Source organism: Ailuropoda melanoleuca, chromosome 5 (genome assembly GCF_002007445.2).
Source record: "Ailuropoda melanoleuca isolate Jingjing chromosome 5, ASM200744v2, whole genome shotgun sequence".
Classification (NCBI taxonomy): Eukaryota; Metazoa; Chordata; class Mammalia; order Carnivora; family Ursidae; genus Ailuropoda; species Ailuropoda melanoleuca.
Window position 1 is genome coordinate 36,395,022 of NC_048222.1, and position 22,418 is coordinate 36,417,439.

The 22,418-nt window shown below is 35.8% G+C and overlaps 1 protein-coding gene across 11 annotated transcripts in view; it reads left to right on the forward strand.

The window, feature by feature from the left end:
- The window catches only part of MYO9A (myosin IXA), a 307,312-nt gene that overhangs the window by 98,415 nt on the left and 186,479 nt on the right, over window positions 1-22,418 (forward strand). For all 11 annotated transcript variants that reach the window (XM_034660724.1, XM_034660725.1, XM_034660722.1 and 8 more), the window contains 3 exons: window positions 4,845-4,934; window positions 9,074-9,190; window positions 12,473-12,607. In XM_034660724.1, coding sequence (XP_034516615.1) covers window positions 4,845-4,934; window positions 9,074-9,190; window positions 12,473-12,607 — 342 coding nt within the window. The remainder of the gene's footprint in view (window positions 1-4,844; window positions 4,935-9,073; window positions 9,191-12,472; window positions 12,608-22,418) is intronic.

Consider the following 22,418-nt stretch of genomic DNA (forward strand, 5'->3'; position numbering starts at 1 on the left):
ATTGATTTTGTAGCAGAAAGTTAATTGTTTATTAGTTTGTGTCCATTATAAGGCGGCAGTGCTCTTTGAGAGCAATGGATGCCTCTTATTTATCACACTTTATAGTGCTTATTATTTTGCACATGCCTGTGTGTTGCTTATTATCTTTAATGAAATGAGTTAGTCTGGTAGACGGGGCAGAAGGGGATACATTGAATTGAAACCAGACTCACTCATTGGAAAGAAGTTCTACCAGGATGTGGATGGAATGTGGTATCTGAAGGTGGTAATTTTGAAGGTCATGAGGGTCAGAGAACAGATGGTATTTCAGTCAGGCATTTTAGGTGATATTTTAGTCAACAGAAACACTTGGTATTGTGGTAATAATAGTGCATTGTAGCTAGTGGTTTTACTTATAAGTTCAGGCATTCAGCAAGTACCAAGGCTTCTGGTCCTAGTGCAGTATTCCTTCTTTATTTAGAGACTGGTAAGAGCAATTCAGGTAATTCTAAAAGGAACTAAGTATTGGTGAAAAAGGAGAAATCCTGTTCTGAGAATTGGGCTTACCAGTGTCAGAGTTAGACTTAACTGCAGTTGTGATTTGATACCAAATCTCACTTTTGAACCCAAGCTTCTTAACTTAGTTCTTTTTTTAAAAGCATTTTATTTATTTGAGGGAGAGAGACAGAACACGTGAGTGTGGAGTGGGGCAGAGGGAGAGAGAGAGAATCCCAAGCAGATTCCCTGGTGAGCAAGGAGCCCTTTGTGGGGGTTGATCCCACAACCCTGAGATCATGACCTGAGCTGAAATCAAGAGTCGGATGCTTAACCGACTGAGCCAGCCAGGCACCCCTTAACTTCTGGACCAGTTCTAGGAATGGAAGTTTGGTAATAAATAGGAAGAAGTTATCTTCAAAGTTGAGGAGCTAGACAAGTACTGACAGGATCTATCTAATAGTATCCTGCTTGTATTTAGTTCTTAGGAATTATTTTTTAAAATGATTTCCTAAACTGAGGGTTGCTGGAGGGGAGGGAGATGGGGGGATGGGGTAACTGGGTGATGGACATTAATGAGGGCATGTGATGTAATGAGCACTGGGTGTTATATAGGACTGATGAATCACTGAAGTCTACCTCTGAAACTAATAATACTTTATATGTTAATTAATTGAATTTAAGTAAAAAATAAAAAAATAAATGATTTCCTGTAATTGTTTAAAATTGGTAATAATAATTGCAACCTTAAGGCTTTTGTTGAGATACAATTCAAAGATAGGAGCAATAACTGGTTTAATTAAAATGTAAACTCTTTAGTTAAGATTTAATTTAATTCCTCTCCTTCTCAAAATGATTCAGTTCAATGATAAATATATAGTTTTTAAGAACAAATGTTTCTGAAATTATTTTTTCAGTTATTTTTATAATTTTGTAGTTACCTCAGGCAGCAGCAAATATTTTGAGGATTCTGTTTACTGAATTCTATTTGAGATGTATACTTGTGAAATTATTGAAAGATGAACAAGGCCTGATAGATTAGTTGTGGGTAATTGTGGAGCATATTTTTGTTGCATATTTTGGGGCATATTAGAATCATTGTCATTATCAAGAACTGTTCAGTTTTTAACAGATTTATGTATTTTGAATATATTTTAACGTCTGTTGAAACAATATAAAGGATGGGGTTTTAACACATACCAGTTTCTCAACTAAGTGAATATGAGAAACATTGTAGACTTAGATATTGAACTCATTCCTAGTTATTTTGTGTTAATAAAGTTTATTTTTTTAATTTTAAAAGTCATATATGTACAACTAAGGACATTTGGGAAATTATAGAGGTTGTTGATTAAAATATCATGAATCCAGTAATATTTTCTTCAGGATGTTTATCAAAGATAAGCAAGATTAGTGTATTTTGTATGTAGATGTGTGTACGATCATTATTAGGTTTTAGTGCTAGCATTAAGCCAACACCTTAAAATGAGTTGGGTAGATTTTTATCTTTTCAAAATTTTTCCTGCATTTAAGAGAAGAATCATTAGCAAAGAATAACATGTTCCTTAACTATTTGAGAGATAATCTTATGATCAACTGTATTTGATGTCTTTACAGTTTGTTTTGTATTAACTAATTTTTTAGGATTTTCAAATCTGCCTTGAGTTCATTTTGGTGATTTGTGTTTTTCTAGGAAATCATGTGTTGATTAAATGTTTAAAATTTATTATTTGGCATTCTTTGTAAATATTCTGTTAATGTTTAAAAACTTTTTCTCGGGGCGCCTGGGTGGCACAGCGGTTAAGCGTCTGCCTTCGGCTCAGGGCGTGATCCCGGCGTTGTGGGATCGAGCCCCACATCAGGCTCCTCTGCTATGAGCCTGCTTCTTCCTCTCCCACTGCCCCTGCTTGTGTTCCCTCTCTCGCTGGCTGTCTCTATCTCTGTCGAATAAATAAATAAAAATCTTTAAAAAAAAAATAAAAAAATAAAAACTTTTTCTCTATGGTGTTAGCTTTCTGTTTGTTATTTCTTAATTTTTTTGATTTGGTGAGTTGTCCTTCATTTCTTATTTTCAAATAATTGACCTTTAGATTTATCAGTTCTACCATTTAATTAATATGTATTGATTTCTGTTTTAACACATTTTCTTCTTAATTTTTCTCTGTTAAATTATGAATTGTTCTTAATACACAATGTATATAGAAAACAATATAGTAAACACCTGTTAACAACCCCACTCATGTAATAAAATATTACATATAATTGTAGCTCACTTTGTACTCTGCTACCCCAGATACAAACACTACTGTGAGTTTGGTATTTATCATTCTCATTCTTGTTTTTATATTTTCAGAATAGATGTTTATATAAGAATATATAGTTTTCTATGTATTTTTATACTTTAAATGTTTTACTGTATCATTCTAAAACTTGACTTTTTCATTGCATATTATGTTTTTGAGATTTTTCAATACTGATTTAAACATTCTACATGATTCTTTTTAGTTGCTTTATACAATTTCCTTATATGAATAAAACATGATTTATCTTTTTTAGTGGGGATGGAGGTCATTTGTAATTTCTCATTTATTGGTAGTACTGTGATAGGCATTTAAGAATTTTTCTAGAGTATAGTGCAAGGAATATAGGTTTTGGGTTGGTATACACACACACATAAATAGTTTACTTATAGTGACAGAGTACTCCTATTGTGGTTGTCCAGTTTATACAAATGTATGGAAGTGACTTTTGCTCCACATTGTTGTCAGCTTATATTTGTCTTTTCCTTTAAAAGAATTTCTTGAGTCTACTGCATAGATCATTTCATTTAAATATTCACTTTTAGTAATAATTGCTTAACTCACAATATAACAGTGGTTTTTATCACATAAGTTTTTTCTTAGTTTTATTAGTTTTGTCATATTTGTGTAATCTGGTATTGTTTAATTTTTGTTTTTCAAAACAATATTTTAAATAGATGTGAAAGCTAGAGGTCTTATATTTAAACTTTGGCTATTTAGTTTTACAGCAGTTTGTAAAGGTAATGTTCCTCAAATTTTTTCCAATTTGTTTTGAATTTGAAGATTGAGCAGTGAGTACTCCAAAAGAAGGTAGATTTCCTTTATGGTATCATCATGTTTTAAAAGATGATTGATCTGTTATGAATTGCTGGTGACAGGGTAATGCTTCACTTTGTTGTTTTGTAACTCAGTTTGTCCTTATAATTGAATCTTTTTTGCTTGGTATACTTTATATCATATTATCTACTTAAAATTTTTGAGTGTTATATCTTTATTTGTATGGATGCTTTTATAATATGCCCTTGTTTTACCATTTTATGCCCTTCAGTGTGGCAATAGTTAGTAGTCTGATAATAGCAAGTAGAGTCATGGTTTGAAAAAATAGGAATGCTCGGGGCTGATGAGAGAGCAAATTGGTGAGAACTACGTAGAGTAGTTTGGCAATATCCTTTAAAGATGAAAATGTGTATGCTATAACCTAGTAATTCCACTTTTAGGTTTGTACTTCAGAGAAATTCTTAAACTCATATGCAAAAATATTAAGTTTACTTCCTAATAGTGCAAAATGTTAAATAGTGTAAGTCCCTACACATAGGAGAATGGATTACACACTGTAGTACTTTATATACTGGGGAAGTATATAGTAGTTAAAATGAATAAGTTTGATCTAAATTATCAACGTAGTTAAATCTCAAAAACGTATGGGCAATATGATTCCATACAGATAAGAGTTAAATACACTTGGCAGTATAATGTAGTGTTTACAAATACATCTAATATATATATATATTACATATATGTAAAAACCTGAACTGAGATAACATGTCAAATTCATGATAATATTTACCTTTAGAGAGAATGAGAACAAAGGAAGCATCAATTTTATTTTAAAATTAACGTGTAAATAAATATAAAACATCTGAAGCATAAATAAGTACTCATTGTAATGTTCCTAGAATTCAAGAAGTATTGTCACTTTATAATCCTTGTCTGCAAGTTGTGGGATTATGGTTGATCATCTTAAAATATTTTTTTGCACTATTCTATATTTTCCATATTTTGCACAAAGAAACACGTTTCTCCATTATGATTGGAAAGAAAACTTTATCTAGAAAGACCCATCTGTCTTACTTACCCTCTCTTTTTTTGGGGGGTGGTAGGAAGTAGGGTGAGTGGAACGTTTAGCTTTCACCTTGGCCAGTATTTAAATGGCTGAATGTATTCTCTTTGTTTTTTCTATTGTATATTTGCTAATCTCATTAAACACTTTTTTCTTTATTTGGCTTTTCAATAATAATTCAGCTTCTTGTCATAAATCTTATACACTGAATTTACTTTTCTGTTGTATAGGTTAAAGAAGAGATGCTATTTGAAGCATTAGTTACAAGGAAGACTGTGACAGTGGGAGAAAAGCTTATTTTGCCATATAAGCTGGCAGAGGTATGAATAGATTTTCTTGAGATCAAACTACTCTAAACAGTTTTAGAAGTTTGAGTTTGTGTTCTTTCTTTTAACAGAATGAAAAGAACAACAAAGAGTGTTGATTGAAATATTTTCTGGGCCCTTGAAAATCAGCTGTGAACTTTCCATCAGCTTGAAAATATAAAGTTAAATGTGATTTTAAGCAATAGGCATACATTTCTTTCTGAGATCTTAATCTGTTAACCATTCTTAAGTTTTATATTATTAATATGAGGTGAACAGGTAGTAGATGGATTTACAAATGAGCAGTTTTTGATTCAGTTAATTATTTTTTCTTCAGGCAGTTTCTTACCTTCCAGAACGTCATACTCTTCTCGTTAGCTTTTTCATTTTTGGCCACTCATTTGTAATTCTTTTTGTTTGCTCTTTCTTTTCCACCTGACCTCTAAAAATGTAGTTCTCTAGTACACAGTCTTTGTTCTTTCTTCTCTATATTCCTTATCTAGATTATCTCACATAGTCCCATTGCTTTAAGTGTCATCTGTATACTGAGGCTTCCAGATGAGATTTATTGCTGTCATTGCCATTATTATTATAATACACTTCTCAGGTGTATATGAATGGGAAAACTATTAAAAGCCTACTGTTCTGTAGTGTGATTTAATGATAGTGATGAGAAATCAAACTATGACAGTTATAAAAATAGGACAGGAATTTGAGATTAGAAGACACAGAGGAGGGAGATAGTGATAGAACTGTAGAGAATGCTTTTTTTGGCTGACAGTGATCCATTTATCCTATTTTTTTGGGTTCTTCCTAACTGTCATCAAGTCTACATTTCTTCATTATGTCATGTGTCTTCTGTCATAATCTCCAAATTTGAGAGCTCCTTTCTAAACAACAGAAAAACCAAACCTTTTTAAAAGTTTTGCCCTTCTTTTATTTAAAGTTTCAGTACTTTTATATTTTCTTTTATAACTTTTTTCAATATAGAATACTTCCTGGGGCGTCTGGGTGGCTTAGTTGATTAAGTGTCCAACTCTTGGTTTTGGCTCAGGTCGCTATCTCAGAGTTGTGAGATCAAGCCCTGTGTCAGGCTCTGCTCAGGGCAGCTTGGAGCCTTCTCCCTTTGCCCCTCCTCTCTCCCACTCTCTTAAAAAAAAAAAATTCCTTATGTTTGTTTACATTTTTAGTTTAAATTCAACTTTCTGAGATGATTTTTTTAGATCCTGATTTATATTATTATTATTTTATAAATAATATTTTTAAAAAGATTTTATTTAGTTGTTAGAACACAAGCAGGGGAAGTGGCAGAGGGAGAGGGAGGAGCAGGCTACCCCAGGAGTAAGGAGCCAGATGTGGGACTCGATCCTGCGACCCTGGGATCATGACCTGAGCTGAAGGCAGACATTTAACTGACTGAACCACCCAGGCATCCCTGATCTTGATTTATTTTTGTTTACATCTGTTTGGTGTATTTATTTATTTGTGTAATAAATATTTGAAAATCTTCTTTGTGTCCAGAACTGTACTAGGCATTAGGGGTAAAATAAGGAGCAGTTCTTAAGGATTTTAATATTTTATCTGAAGAGCAATGGAAGAGTCTTAAAATGTTTTAAGCGAAAAAGGTGTCTTAGATTTTTTTTTTAAAGGATCACTCTTGCGTCAGTGTAAAGAACCAATTAGAGAAGAGTGTATTGCTTTTCGATAATTGTGTAACAAATGTAGTGACTTAATATTTTCTAACAGTTTCTATGGATCAGCAATCTGGGCACAGGTTTGTTGGGTCCTCTGCTCAGGGTTTCACCAAGCTGAAGTCAAGATGTCTGAAAAGGCTGTGATCTCTTCTGAGACTCAGCATCCTCTTCCTGGTTCACAGGTTGTTGACAGGATTCAGTTCCTTGCAGTTGTAGGATTAAGAGCCTTAATTTCTTGTTGGCTGTCAGGGGCCATGCTCAGCAGAATCTGCTTGTGGTCCTGTATACAACATGGCAGTTTGCTTCTTCAGAGGCCAGCAGGGAACTCTATGATGGAAAGGCTCAGTCTCTTTTAAGAGATTTCTCTGATTAAGTCAGCTCTACCCAGGATAATCTTCCTTTGATTAATTTAAAAAATCAGCTGATTTGGGGCCATAATATAAGATAGTTACTGGAGTGAAATTCATCATATTTACGGTCCTGCCCACACTTAACAGGAGGGGCTTATACAGAACATGTATATAAGGGAATGGGAATCTTGGTGACCGTTTTAGGGTTTTAGCATGGAGGGCAAGAGTGAATGTGGAAAGATGAGTTTAGAGGCTATAGTAGGACTCCCGAAGAGAGAGAGTTTGGCTGCTTTGTCTGAAATAGTGACATATTGATAGGAAGAAATGGGTATAGTTAAAAAGAAAGAAATTTAGGATCTGGCAATGATTTGCTTGCTAGGAAGCAAGGAGAAAGAAGGAAATATGAAGGATAAATCCTAATTTTCTGGTTCACACAACTGTAAGAGTTTTGGTACCATTCATTGAGATAGGAAACAATGAGATCTTGTTTAGGTGGGAAAATAATTGGTATTTGGATTTATTGAGATTAAGCTGTGATAGGACCACATTTCAGAGAAGTATAAATTTTCAAAAGTATAATTTTGGGAGTTATGGAGTAAATAAGTATTATATTGGTATATTTTACTATATCTGGATTCTGTCCTCCTGGTACTTTATGAAACTAGTGCTCAATGTAAACCATAAGTACGTGGATTATAGTTTTTAATTTAAAGATCTGTCTCAATAAAAAATTCAACCCATTTGTATTTTTTATGCTACTATATTTTCTTTTTCTCTGTGTGTGGGGTTTTTTTGTCTTATGCGTGTGTATTTAGTTTTAAAATCTTTTACTTTTGCTGAACTAGATCAGATTGTATTCATTCTTCCCTCTGGTGAAAAATAGAATGATTGTTCTCTCTCTATATTATATATATTATATTATTGATTTTTTTTGAATTTTAAAGATACTTTGTTGATAACTTGCCTAAGTATAGAATTCTGTCACATTCCTTTTTCTCTCAGAGCTTGTGAACACTTTCCAATTATTTTTAAGTTTCTGGTGTTGAAGATAGAGAATTTGATAGCATCTTCTCTTTCCTGTGCAGGTAATGGTTTAGATAGTTATTTTTTGGTCTAGAAACTTGAAGCTTTCGTTTTTTTGTTCACTGAATTTCAGAAATTAATTCATCATTCATGTGGTAAATTGTAGTATCTACGTTTTCTAGGTTACATGCCTAGAATAAGTAGAGGAACTGGGATTGGAAGACAGCCTAGCTTTTAATCATTATTCTCTATTTCCTCTAAGCTGTAGGACAGATATACAAATATGTACCTGTATATAAAGCTTCAAAATAAGTCCCTAGATAATAAATATGTAAGTAATTAGGACTTACATTCTTTAAGTGCTAGGACTCAATTCTCTAAAATACGTGCTCCTCCTTTTTTAGGTTGTAGTACTTTGTAAATGTTGATTTTTTTTTTTAACTGATAGATTTTATTTTTTAGAACAATTTCAGATTTACAGAAATTTTGAGCTGATAGTACAGAGAGTTCCATAAACTGGGAAAAGCTTGAAGTGAGGGGAAAAAATAAATTGTATTACTCCATAATGAAAGAATTATTACTCTTATCTGGGAATGGAGAAATCCTTGAGGTTACGATGGGTGACAGGTTGAAGACAACCAGGAATGTAATTGTGGTGGTATTATGATTATTTTTTAGGACTCTAACTAGGATTCAGAGATAACTGATGCTTGTTTGCCAACAGATTTATTCTTCTGCCTGGTATAGTCTTCCCCACTTTTGCTGGCGAGTTTGATTTGTTTGTAAACCTCCTATTATACCTTCTTTACTAGGTAAAATGTATACCTCAATTTTCAGTCAAACTGTTTTGAACTGAGTGACCTACATTTTGTTTCTCTCCTTTTAATCTAGATTAGAGGTGAGACTAGATTAATGGGTATGGGTATATGGAAAACTTTAGTTAAAGGCTATTTAAACTGAGAGAAAATTAAATTTCTAATCCAGGATATTAAGCTTTCTTTATTAGTTGAGAGCAAAATACACTTTGTCATAGTATCTTAGATTGTTGCCATTTTCATTTGTTCTCCAACCCTTTCTTTTTTTTCAGGCTGTGACAGTGAGGAACTCCATGGCTAAGTCTTTATATAGTGCCCTGTTTGACTGGATAGTTTTTCGGATTAATCATGCACTTCTGAATAGTAAAGATTTGGAGCAAAATACAAAGGTAGACATACATTGGATTATTATATATTTGTCCTGGAAAACTGTTTTAATAAAATAATTAATAAATGAAAGTTAAAAACACAGTTATGTAGAGTAATAAATAAGAATCACCTTTTATCTGTATTCCCTACTGTTTCCCTCCTTATGTATGTTTTTATTACCTTATTCAGGGAAACTGTTGTTGTGTGTGTCTTTCCAGACCTTTTTCTTATGTACATTTCTGTGGATGTACATATACAGAGTTGCTTTTAACTTAAAAATAGAATTATGTTATCTTTATTGTTTCTTTTATTTTTTTTTTTACCTGATATGTCTTGAAATAGGTCTGGACCTCATTATTTTTAATAACTTTATAATATTATATATTATGCCTATATACCATAAATTTCCCCATAAAAATATATTACATTTGTTTTGTTGTTATAAATGATGATGTAACAAATCTTCTTTGTGTACATTTCTTTAGGATAAAATCCTTAAAATGAATTGCTGGATCTAAGAATATATGCATTTTAGAATTTTGTTAGCTACTGCTAAATTGCTTTTAAAAAAAGATTGTACTTCCATTGGTAGTGTATGGAAATGCCTATGTCCATACACCTTTACTCACATTGGACATTATCAGTCTTTTCATCTACTACTCTGGGAGGACGATGCCATTTTATTGTCCGTTTTTTCAGTGATAGAATGAAAGTTGAGGGGCGCCTGGGTGGCACAGCGGTTAAGCGTCTGCCTTTGGCTCAGGGCGTGATCCCGGCGTTATGGGATCGAGCCCCACATCAGGCTCCTCTGCTATGAGCCTGCTTCTTCCTCTCCCATTCCCCCTGCTTGTGTTCCCTCTCTCGCTGGCTCTATCTCTGTCGAATAAATAAATAAAATCTTTAAAAAAAAAAAATGAAAGTTGAGTCTTCTCATGTTTTTTCATCATTTCATTATGTATTCTTTTATTTTTATGTTGTTCATTTTGTCTTTTTGTTCTTTCTTGGAGTCACTGTGGATATTGCAGAGATTCATAGTTTGATATATATTGCATATATTTTCTCTTGACTTTTAAGATTTGTTCATGTTGTGTTTTAGGGCCTGTATTTTTTAAAATTTTTGTGCAGTTAATTCTGCCATTCTTTTCCTTTATTTTCCTGGGTTTTACTTATTTATTTTTCTTATGTAAGAAGGCCTCTTTCAGCCCAAGATTATAAAAATATTCTCATACTTTTTAGAATTTAATTTTTTATATTCAGGGTTTTTCCCCCCCCCACTGGGATTCATTTATTTATTTATTAATTTAAGATTTTTATTTTTAAGTAATCTCTACACTCAATGTGGGGCTCGAATTCACAACCCTGAGATCAAGAGTCCCGTGCTCCACTAATTGAGCCAGTCAGGTGCCTCCGGAATTTATTTTTTAATATGGCAGATTTTAGATATTTAAATCATTTGAAATCTATTTTTATTTCTCAGCAACTTTTTATGGAATAGTCTGCATCTTTAGGGTGATTAAAATATGTCATCTTTATTACTTAAGCCTCCTGTCTTAAATGTAAAATGGTTCTAACATTAATTTTTCATGGTTTGAGTAAGCCTACAGAAAATCGTAATAGGAATCTAATTTACCAAATTGACTTATTTTTGAAGGACATTACTTTCACTGTTTTTCATTAAGGGCTTAGAATTAGCAGAATCAATCAAAGAAAATACTCTTTTTATTTTTAAAGATTTATTTGAGAGAGAGAAAGTGCGAGTGTAAGCAGGGGAAGGGACAGAGGGAGAGAATCTCAAGCACACTCCCTGCTGAGTGCAGAGCCCCCACGTGGGGCTCTGTTCTGTTACCCATGAGATATGACCTGAGCTGAAATCAGGAGTCCGAGGCTTAACTGACTGAGCCACTCAGGTGTCCCAAAGAAAATACTCTAAATGGAGACTTTAAAAAAAATCTCTCACTATTGGGGCACCTGGGCTCAGTTGGGCGGCCACCTCTTGGTTTCAGCTTGGGTCATGGTCTTGGGGTCCTGAGATTGATCCCTGGGTCAGGTTCCACGGTCTGCAGTCTCTCTGCTTAAGGATTCTCTCTCCCCCTCTCCTTCTGCCCCTCTCCCTGCTCATGCTTTCCCTCTCTCTCAAATAAATAAATCTTTAAAAATAATCTCTTAGTATTTATCACATTAGTTTGCTCAGTGTCTCTCTTAGTACTAGTGGAGAAAAATTGTTTTCATTTCACCATGTCATGTAACTGTATTTTAAGAATGAGGTGAGGTGGTGAGGAGAATGCTGGTTTGGGGATATTAGAGCTGAATCCTTATTATCCATAGTAAGAAGTTAGAATATAGTTTGTAGAAGCAAAATATCAAGACATAGAGGAATAAGCATTTGTATACAATACTGTACTATTTATGCTAAATATATAAAAGATTTGAGTGTTGACTTTAGGGAGCAGAAATTGACAATGAAAAAGGGATTGTTGTTTTTTGTTATAATTTTTTAGAACTCTAACATTGTAAACCTCGTACAGTTTTTTTTTTTTAATAAAAATTAAAAAAAAATTGGGGGCACCTGGGTGGCTCAGTCAATTGAACATCCAACTCTTGGTTTTAGCTCAGGTCATGATTTCATGGGTTGTGGGATTGAGCCCTGTGTCAGGCTCCACACTCAGCAGGGAGTCTGCTTGAGGATTCTCCCCTCTGCCCCTCCCCCCACTCTCTCTCTAAAATAAAAAAACAAGTCTTTAAAAAGATTGTTTTAAAAATTGAAGAAGCCACATATTCTGATATCCAGTTTCATCCTTAGCTTGCACAAGGCTGATTAAACATACTAGTTAGCTTGCTTTGTAAAGCAGAATTCTATTGGGCTATAGAAGTGAAAAATAGGAAAACTTGAATGGTGTTCTTTGCATAACCTGGGAAAGCCAGGAAAAACCTAGCTTTAGGTTATTTTTTTCTTCCCGTAGGTGATTCTTTCTATTTCCTTGTCTCTTGGAATTTAGGGATTTCTGAGATTGAGATAACAGGTGACTAACCCTGCTTCGAACATTTCTGTAAACAGTGTATTACATGTGTTAAAATTTTGGTTGTATTTTATAATTGGGATGAAAAGAAAAAGAGGAGAATAAAGAACACTCACATGGTTTTTATTTTGTGGAATATTTTGGTTGAACACTGGCTCCCCAAAACTTCCTCTCCACTGCTGTAGAAGAACTTTGAGCGTTTTGTTACCTGTATTGTGGGTATTATTCATGAAATAAATTTGACCATCATTTTTTAACCATGATCATTTTTTTCCTGTTTCACAGACTTTGTCCATTGGTGTTCTTGATATTTTTGGGTTTGAAGATTATGAAAATAACAGTTTTGAACAGTTCTGTATCAATTTTGCTAATGAACGTTTACAACACTACTTCAATCAGCATATTTTTAAATTGGAGCAAGTGAGTACTTAAATGCATATATGTTTTCTCCCCTCCTGTTGTCTCACCCACTTATCTTCACACACATATACACATATATAAATTTTTGAGTCATAGTTACAAGCATTTTAAATCTTATTCTTCCATGCAGATATTATAGTCTTCATGTCAATGTTAGCAAATGAAAAATCAGAGTATAGTTTTTGAGCCATATGATACAGGGTTTCCTTTTTTTTTTTGGTTTTTGTTTTTAATAGACCTCAAATAGTTTCAAAAATACGTGCTTGCTTGAGTACACCTTTGAATGAAAAGATGCATGAGTTTGGTTTGAGTGTTTGTTGGTGATTTTTAATTGCTGCCATGTGCTTGGTCACTGTGTGTAATGCTAAATATGCTGTTTGATTGCTTTGGTCTCTTAGTTTCAATCTAGTTGATTGCTTTGTTGTCTTCTTTATCTGTGGGGTAGAGGAATTTATTAATAGAATCTTGAATCAATTTAGAGTGCAGATATAGGGAAATAGGATAGTGTGGAGAGACCAAAATGGGTAACTAGATATTTCTTGGGAGAGTTAGAGTTGAAAGAGTGAGCCGTTAGTTTCCATGAGTATGCTTATGGTAAATGCGGGGTCAAAGAAAACGTGAGCTCTTTCTCCAAGCCAAGTTTCAAGTCAGTAACAAGTTGAGATTGTAGCCCACAGTTTCAGTTTGTATAGGAGGATATAAGCAGAATCAGGGTTCACATTTATCTCAAGGGAAATGGTGAAGAAATGAAATGAAGAGGAGGACCACAATAAGTCTACAAAACAGAAAAAAAAAAAAAGATCTTTCTTATCACGGGGCTTGTTGCCTTCTGTCCTAGCTTTAAGCACATCTGGCTTGCTTAAAGGGTTATGAGGACTGATTAACAGTAGCACAAGCAGCACAAGTTTTGGCCATCTTGATGATGCTTAAAATTTTACCACATTACCTTTTAGCTAGACTCTCTGATGGAGCTATTAAAAGATAGCGCAGTATTCTTTATTGGTAATATTAGCTAACATTTTTGTGGTACTTATTACTTATTGGGTAGGTGCTATTTTTATTCTAATTTTATAGATGATACATAAAGCCAGTATTCAAACCTTAATACTCTGGCTCCATAATTCTTACTTTTAATCAAAAAGCTGGGCTGGGATTGGCCTACCTGACTCATTCCAGTGTTCTTTTAGCTAGATCATGCTAAACTAGTATTTTTTATCTCTTGCAAATATATGTACTGGAGGGGTGGAGAAATGCATTTTGTTGACTGTGTGCTGTGTTTTAGAAAGTGAAGTGTCAGTGGCTCTCTGGATCATTAAACAGAAGAGTAAGTAAATTGCTTTTGAAGAGAAAAGGTACTCTCTATTACCGAAATTATTTTTACATTTTCTAGAAGTGTAGATTAGACATTGAGGAGCCATAAGAAATACTTTGCCTAAAAACATGTATAGAAAATAAAACCTTACAGTTTATGGAAAGTGTGTTTGGAACTACTTGGGGGTGGGTGATCTTTATTTGCTACCCTGAATATCATAATTTTGGGCAGTGTAGTGGAATTATGGATCAGAAGACTTAGATTCTAAGATACATCTTGTTTTTCCTTTCAAGATTCAGTATTCTCTTCTGTAATTTAATGTAGTGGGTATGATTTTGATATAATGTATAGAAAGTTTGGAGACCTTCACCTCTTCACCATCTCATCTATTTTATTCTTCCTTTCTCTCCCTTCTCATGTTTTTTCACTTAAAATAGAATTGCTGGAAATAAGAGATTTAAGGCAGCTTAAATATTAACTGTTTTATTTATTTGTGTATCTCTGGTACTTAGAATGAGATGGGTATGAGTATTTGTTAAATTCAACTGAATACAAAATCGGTTAACAAAATTGGAAACAGCTTGAAAATTTTGAATTCTAAAGTAAATTTCATCCAAAAATGTCTCATCCAGTCTGACAGGATGGGGAGAGGTGTAATAATTACCCTGCAGGATGATAAATGCCAAAATTGTAAAGAAGGTTAAAGTAGTGATATAAAGGATGAAGTTGATAAGACCTTCCTAAAATTCTACCAAGATTTCCCAGGGGTGATTCTGGACTATAGTTTGGAAAGAAGAGTGAGTTTATCAGATTGTCAATGGGGAGAAGATATTTTTAACAAAGGTAACAATATCCTTAAAATTGTGAGGTGTAAAATAGCATGGCACTTTTGAGGAACTAAAAAATAGTATAGCTAAAATACATGATGTAAGAGTGAGACAGGGAGGGAGATACATTTATGAAATATCCTAGGGTCATATAGTTGTGGGCTTTACATGTCATGTAGAGGAGATTGGAATTTTTCTTTTAGAAAATGAGGAGTAATTTGAAGTATATTTGGCAAAGGATTTGAACTATGGAAGACAGACTGAAAAGAGGGTAAAATGCCTGGAGGGAAAGACATAATCCATAAGCCAGTTGAAGTAGTGTGAGTATATGATTCTGATTCCTGAATTAAGGTATATGTAAAGATAATGTGGAATAAGAGACAGACCAGAAGAAGTTTCTGTGATTTGAAAATATATTTACTGTTGTCATTTATAATACTGCTCTCTTATTTCCTTTACTTGCTCAGAATTATCCTTCAAGTCATTGGCTCATCACTAAATTGAATAACAGTTGTGTATCACACACTGTATGAGGCGTTAAAGACAAAATTTAGAGTGTAGGGATCTTATCTGAGGAGTTTGTAATCTAGTGAGCTTTTTCTTTGTTTCTGTCACTCTGGGGATGTCAGACTAGGAAATTTTAACCAAATTACCTTGCAGGACACCTAAAAACAATGAACAAAATATATTTGAAGGCATTGGGGGTACATCTAAATAAGTGAAGTTCTGCAGGGCTTATATCTGCATGAAGGAAACCTAGGGAGATGAGCCCAGCATTTTTGGACTGCTTTGTTGCTAAAGACATTTCTCTATTCTGGTGGAGGGGTGCTGATTCTGAAAGAGCCAGGCTTGAAAATCTGAGAAGATGAACAGGGTTTTCTCCAGATTCAACAACAAGAAAGAACCCACTGGTAACTCCTATAAGCTTTCTGCTTGAGACCTTAAAAGATTACATCTTAGAAGTAAAGATAAACCAGAAATAGAGCAGGCAACTTAGGGACTGAAGCCCAGTTTAAAATCTTCTCAGTTCCAATTGGGTTTAAAGAGTATAGAATTCCTAATGTTCTTAGCCACCTGCCAAGAGCAAATTCACTGTCCAGTGGAGGGAGAGATCATCCTAGTGCTAAAATTATCTGTATGATTTTTCATATATAGGATCCAGCATTCAATTTTTTTTTCTTTTTTAGAGATTTTATTTATTTATTTGTCTGAGCACAAGCAGAGGGAGCAGCAGGCAGAGGGAGAAGCAGGCTCCCTGCTGAGCAAGGAGCTTGATGTGGGACTTGATCCCAGATCCCTGGGATCATGACCTGAGCTGAAAGCAGACACTTAACTGACTGAGCCACCCAGGCATCCCCAGCATTCAAAATTTTAACTGAGAATTGTTTTTTTTAAAGACAAACATGGAGAGAAACCAACATGAGTAAGAACCAAGAGAAGTGAGACAGTAGACTGACTGTACCATAGGAAATCCAGGAAATGATGTTAACAGAAATGAATTTTAAAGTATTAGTGGTTTCAAGAAACATTTTTGAAAGTAATATTTTTTACTAAAGAATTATAAAGAAATGGCAAATTTAGAAAAATCTAGAAGTAAAAGGTAGAGTGAAATTAAGAACATAATGATAGTTTTAAACAGTTAGATATAGCTTAAGAGAGTATTAGTAATTTGGAAGATAGGCCAGAAGAAAATACCCAGCCTGATGAAAAAAGGAAAATATAAATAGTATAAGAGACATATGGGGCATAGTGAAAAGGTCTGACATATGTGTAAGAGAAATTCTGGAAGGATGTATGTGAGAAAAGAGAGAATAGGGTAGATGCTATATTTGAAAAGATAATGGTTGAGAATTTTTCCAAAACTTAAAACACAAAACAAAAAAATCCGAAAAGCACACATTTGAGAAGCTGTACAAATTCAAAGCATTGGAAGTACAAAAACAGTTGTACATAAACCAAAGACAATGAAAACATCTGAGAAGCATCTGGGGGTTGGGGACTGGGCAGCAGCGAGCAGTACGCTTAAAGAAGCAACCATAAGACTGGAACTCAGGCTTATAGGGCAAGCAGTGAATGACAGAAGACAGTGGGTATTTTCCTTAGAACTGAAGTATGTTATTTGGGCAGTAGCTAAATTATCCCCACAGCAGCCCAGAGATGGAGGAAGGAATAAAGAGCAGGGAACATTGTAAAAATGGGGTGGTGGTGGTGGTGAGTCTAAATGAATATGGAATTTAAGGTATCCTAAGACCTTTATCTTAAATGCCAATTTCTAGAAGATTTTTTTTTCTGTTTGACATTGATAAGTAAAGATATGTGTTACGATTTTAGGATAACCACCAAATAGTAAATGAATATAAAATTGTCAAGTTAGTATAGGGAACAAGTAAAGTAAAAACTCCAGTAGTCCAAAAGAAAGCAAGAAAGAAGAATAAAATCAATATCAAGAAAGCAGGACAAATAGCAAATAGTAAGATGGTTGATTTAATCCCACAAAATATCAGTGATTGTGTTAAATATACATGGATTCGTTACTCCAAGTAAAAATGAAGTATTGTTAGACTGGATATAAAACAAAAGTAAATTGCTACTTATAGGGGCGCCTGGGTGGCACAGCGGTTAAGTGTCTGCCTTCGGCCCAGGGCGTGATCCCGACGTTATGGGATCGAGCCCCACATCAGGCTCTTCCGCTATGAGCCTGCTCTTCCTCTCCCACTCCCCCTGCTTGTGTTCCCTCTCTCGCTAGCTGTCTCTATCTCTGTCGAATAAATAAATAAAATCTTTAAAAAAAATTGCTACTTATAAGACAGATACTTTATAAACATATAAAAAAGTTAAAAATAGAAGGAAAGAAGAAGCCTTAGTAAACCTGAACCAAAAAAGAGCTGGTATAGCTATATTAATATCATACTTCAAGCATTGCCAGAGATCAAAAAGAACATTTGATAATGTGAAAGGATCAATTGATCAGGAAGTATGCAATTCCAAATTTATAGGTTCCTTGGTAACAGAGACGCAAAGTATATAAAACAAAAATTAATAAAATTAAAAAAGGAGCATGTAGTTATAGTGGAATTGTTGTGGAATGTTTTAACAAACCTTGCTGAATAGCTACCAGAATAAGCAGAGAAAAGAAAAAAATCAGTTCAGGTATAGATTATTTAAAGTACCTAGAGGATATGGCACCTGCTTTTGTGGATGCCCAGTCCTGCCTGCCTTTAGTTTAGAATTCCAGTTTCCTTAGGCCCAAGCCTGTATCAAATAAGGATATAGAAGAATTTTTTTGAATATAAATGATTTTTATTTTATTTCTTTAAAGATTTTATTTATTTATTTGTCAGAGAGAGAGAAAGAGAGAGAGCACACTCACAAGCAGGGGGAGCAGCAGGCAGAGGGAGAAGCAGGCTCCCTGCTGATCAAGGAGCAGGGACTCAATCCCAGGACCCTGGGATCATGATCTGAGCCAAAGGCAGACACTTAAATGACTGAACCACCCAGGCATCCCTAAAAGACTTTTAAAGCAGATACTTATTTGACATATATAGATAACTGCATATTTACGAAATTTGTAAAATTTATTCATATACTGGACCGTAACACAAGGATCAAATTCCAAGGATTGAAACCACACATACTTAAATACCATAAAGAAGTTAGGTCTGAGAAGAGAGTTAAGATGGCAGAGGAGTAGGGGTCCCCTTTTTCAGCTGGTCCCCTGAGTTGAGCTGGATAGGTACCAGACCATCCTGAAAACCCATGGAATCAGCCTGAGACGTAGGAAAATACACTTGGACCTATACAAATGAACATCTCCAGCACTGAGTTTTGAGGTACGAAGTGGGGAGCCGTGAATCCGCGCACAGATACCGGAAGATAAACAGAAGGGGGAGGGAGCCTCCGTGTTCGGGCGCCGGGAAGCGGTAGTCACCTGCACTGGGGAGCGGGCGGAATCGCAGACCAGCACCTGTGAGAGAGCAGACTGAGACTGTGAGCCTGGGGACATGCGCAACCAGTCTGAAAACCGGAGCTCCGGAGAGCTCGCGAAACACACTGAAACGGAGCTCTGGAGCACGCGGGGGCAGCTGGCAGCTGGTGATGTTCTAAGGAGAGAGACGTGCCAGCCATGGAAGTGAGGGCTGGGACGCCGGCTGTGGGGCACACAACCCGGGACACTGCAGGGTTTAGCAGCACCAACAGAAACAGAGTTAAAGAGGCCAGAAGAGCTCAGTGGAGAACGGACTGTGATCCCTCTGTTCTGAGACAGAGGCTAGGATTTGGCAACTGCTGCTCTGACTCTCAGAAGAGGCACAGCAAACCACCAGGGAAAGCCGCCAGAGAACAAAAGCCCAGACATACTGGCACACATGGTGCCCATCCCCATGCCCCCTCCCAGGGGACAGGGAGACTCTACCCAAACAGGGTTGCCTGAGTATTGGCATGGCAGGCCCCAACACAAGAAAGCAGGCTGAAAAATCAAGAAGCGCACATCCCTAAGGTCCCTATAAAACAAGTGCACGCTGCCTGGGTCCTGGTCAATAATTTGGGCTCTGGACAACCCCACAACCTCTCCTCATCAGAATGACCGAGGAGAAATCCCCCCCAGCAAAGACNTGAGTCTGTGGCCTCTGCCACAGAACTAATGGATATGGATATAACCAAATTATCAGAAATGGAGTTCAGAGTAACAATGGTCAAGATGATGTGTAGACTTGGAAAAAAAATTAATGAAAACNAGTCCCCCCCAGCAAAGAAAAGATAATGAGTCTGTGGCCTCTGCCACAGAATTGGCCTCGGCCACAGAATTAATACATACGGATGTATCCCAATTATCAGAAATGGAATTCAGAGCAACAATGGTCAAGATGATGAGTAAACTTGAAAAAAGCATCAGAGAAAGCGTTGCTGAGAATATAGAATCCCTAAGGGCAGAAATGAGAGCGAATCTGACAGAAATTAAAAATGCTATGAATCAAATGCAGTCAAAACTAGAGGCTCTGACGGCCAGGGTAAATGAGGCAGAAGAATGAATCAGCGAATTGGAGGATGGGATGGTAGAAGAGAAAGCTCAAACAGAAACTTGGCTCAATNTAGAAGCTGGTCTTAAAAAAATCCACGCCCACGAATGTAGATTACGGGAGATTACTGACTCTATGAAACGATCCAATGTCAGAATCATCGGCATCCCTGAAGGGGTGGAGAAAAACAGAGGTCTAGAAGAGATATTTGAACAAATTGTAGCTGAAAACTTCCCTAATCTAGCAAGGGAAACAAGCATTCGTGTCCAAGAGGCAGAGAGGACCCCATCCAAGCTCAACCAGGACAAACCTACGCCACGGCATGTCATAGTGCAATTCGCAAATATTAGATCCAAGGATACAGTATTGAAAGCGGCCAGGGCAAAGAAATTTCTCTTGTACCAAGGCAAAGGTATCAGAATTACGTCAGACCTGTCTACACAGACCTGGAATGAGAGAAAGGCTTGGGGGGGCATTTTTAAAGCTCTTTCAGAGAAAAACATGCAGCCAAGGATCCTTTATCCAGCAAAGCTGTCATTCAGAATTGATGGAGAAATAAAGACGTTCCAAAATCGCCAATCATTAACCAATTTCGTAACCACGAAACCAGCCCTACAGGAGATATTAAGGGGGGCTCTATAAAGGTAAAAAGGCCCCAAGAGTGATACAGAACAGAAAGTCACAATCTATAGAAACAAAGACTCTACAGGCAACATGACATCATTAAAATCATATCTCTCAATAATCACTCTCAATCTGAATGGCCTAAATGCTCCCATAAAACACCACAGGGTTGCAAATTGGAAAAAGGACATGACCCATCCATTTGCTGTCTACAAGAGGACTCATTTTGAACCCAAAGATGCATTCAGACTTAGAGTAAGGGGATGGAGTACCATCTTCCACGCAAATGGACCTCAAAAGAAAGCTGGAGTAGCAATTCTCATATCAGATAGACTGGATTTTAAACTAGAGGCCATAGAGAGAGATACAGAAGGGCACTATATTATTCTTAAAGGAAGTATTCAACAAGTGGATATGACAATTATNTCAGTTTGTTTCTCATAGTCCATAGTCTCTCATGTTTCATTCCCCCTTCTGATTACCCCCCTTTTCTTTATCCCTTTCTTCCCCTACCGATCCTCCTAGTTCTTATGTTCCATAGATGAGAGAAATCATATGATAATTGTCTTTCTGTGCTTGACTTATTTCACTTAGCGTTATCTCCTCCAGTGCTGTACAAGAGACTTATTTTGAACCTAAAGATACATCCAGGGATGGAAAACAATCTTTCACACCAGTGGGCCTCAAAAGAAAGCTGGGGTAGCAATTCTCATATCAGACAGATTGGATTTTAAACTAAAGGCTATAGAGAGAGGCACAGAAGGGCACTATATTATTCTTAAAGGATGTATCCAACAAGTGGATATGACAATTATAAATGTATATGCCCCCAGCAGGGGAGCAGCAAGATACACAAGCCAACTCTTAACCAGAATAAAGAGACATATAGATAAAAATACGTTAATAGTAGGGGACCTCAACACTCCACTATCAGCAATAGATAGATCACCTAAGCAGAAAATCAACAAAGAAGCAAGAGCTTTGAATCCCATACTGGATGAGTTGGACCTCATAGATATATATAGAACACTACACCCCAGAACAAAAGAATACTCATTCTGTTCTAATGCACATGGAACATTCTCCAGTATAGATCATGCTCTGGGACACAAAACAGGTNGATACCAAAAGACTGAAATTATTCCCTGCATATTCTCAGACCACAATGCTTTGAAATTGGAACTCAATGACAAGGAAACATTNCAACCACAAGGAAAAACCTGGAAGAAACTCAAACACTTGGAGGCTAAGAACCATCCTGCTCAAGAATGACTCGATAAACCAGGAAATCAAAAAACAAATTAAACAATTTATGGAGACCAACGAGAATGAATACACAACGGTCCAAAACCTATGGGATACTGCAAAGGCAGTCCTAAGGGGGAAATACATAGCCATCCAAGCCTCACTCAAAAGAATAGAAAAATCTAAAATGCAGTTTCTATATTCTCACCTCAAGAAGCTGGAACAGCAACAGAGGGACAGGCCTAATCCATGCACAGGAAAGCAGTTGATCAAGATTAGAGCAGAGATCATTGCATTAGAAACCATAACCACAGTAGAGCAGATCAACAGGACTAGAAGCTGGTTCTTTGAGAGAATCCATAAAATTGATAGACCACTGGCAAAACTTGTCCAAAAACAAAGAGAAAGGACTGAGATTATTAAAATTATGACTGAAAAGGGAGAGGTCACGACCAGCACCATTGAAATTGCAAGGATTATTAGAAACTTTTATCAACAGCTATATGCCAAAAAACTAAACAATCTGNTAAGCAATCTGGAAGAGATGGAGGCCTTCCTGGAAACCTATAAACTACCAAGACTGAAACAGGAAGAAATTGATTTTTTAAACAGACCAATTAATTATGAAGAGATGGAAACAGTGATTAAAAACCTTCCAAAAAACAAAACGCCAGGGCCTGATGGATTTCCCGGGGAATTCTACCAAATATTCCAAGAAGAAATAATACCTATTTTCCTAAAGCTATTTCAAAAAATAGAAACAGAAGGAAAGATACCAAACTCATTCT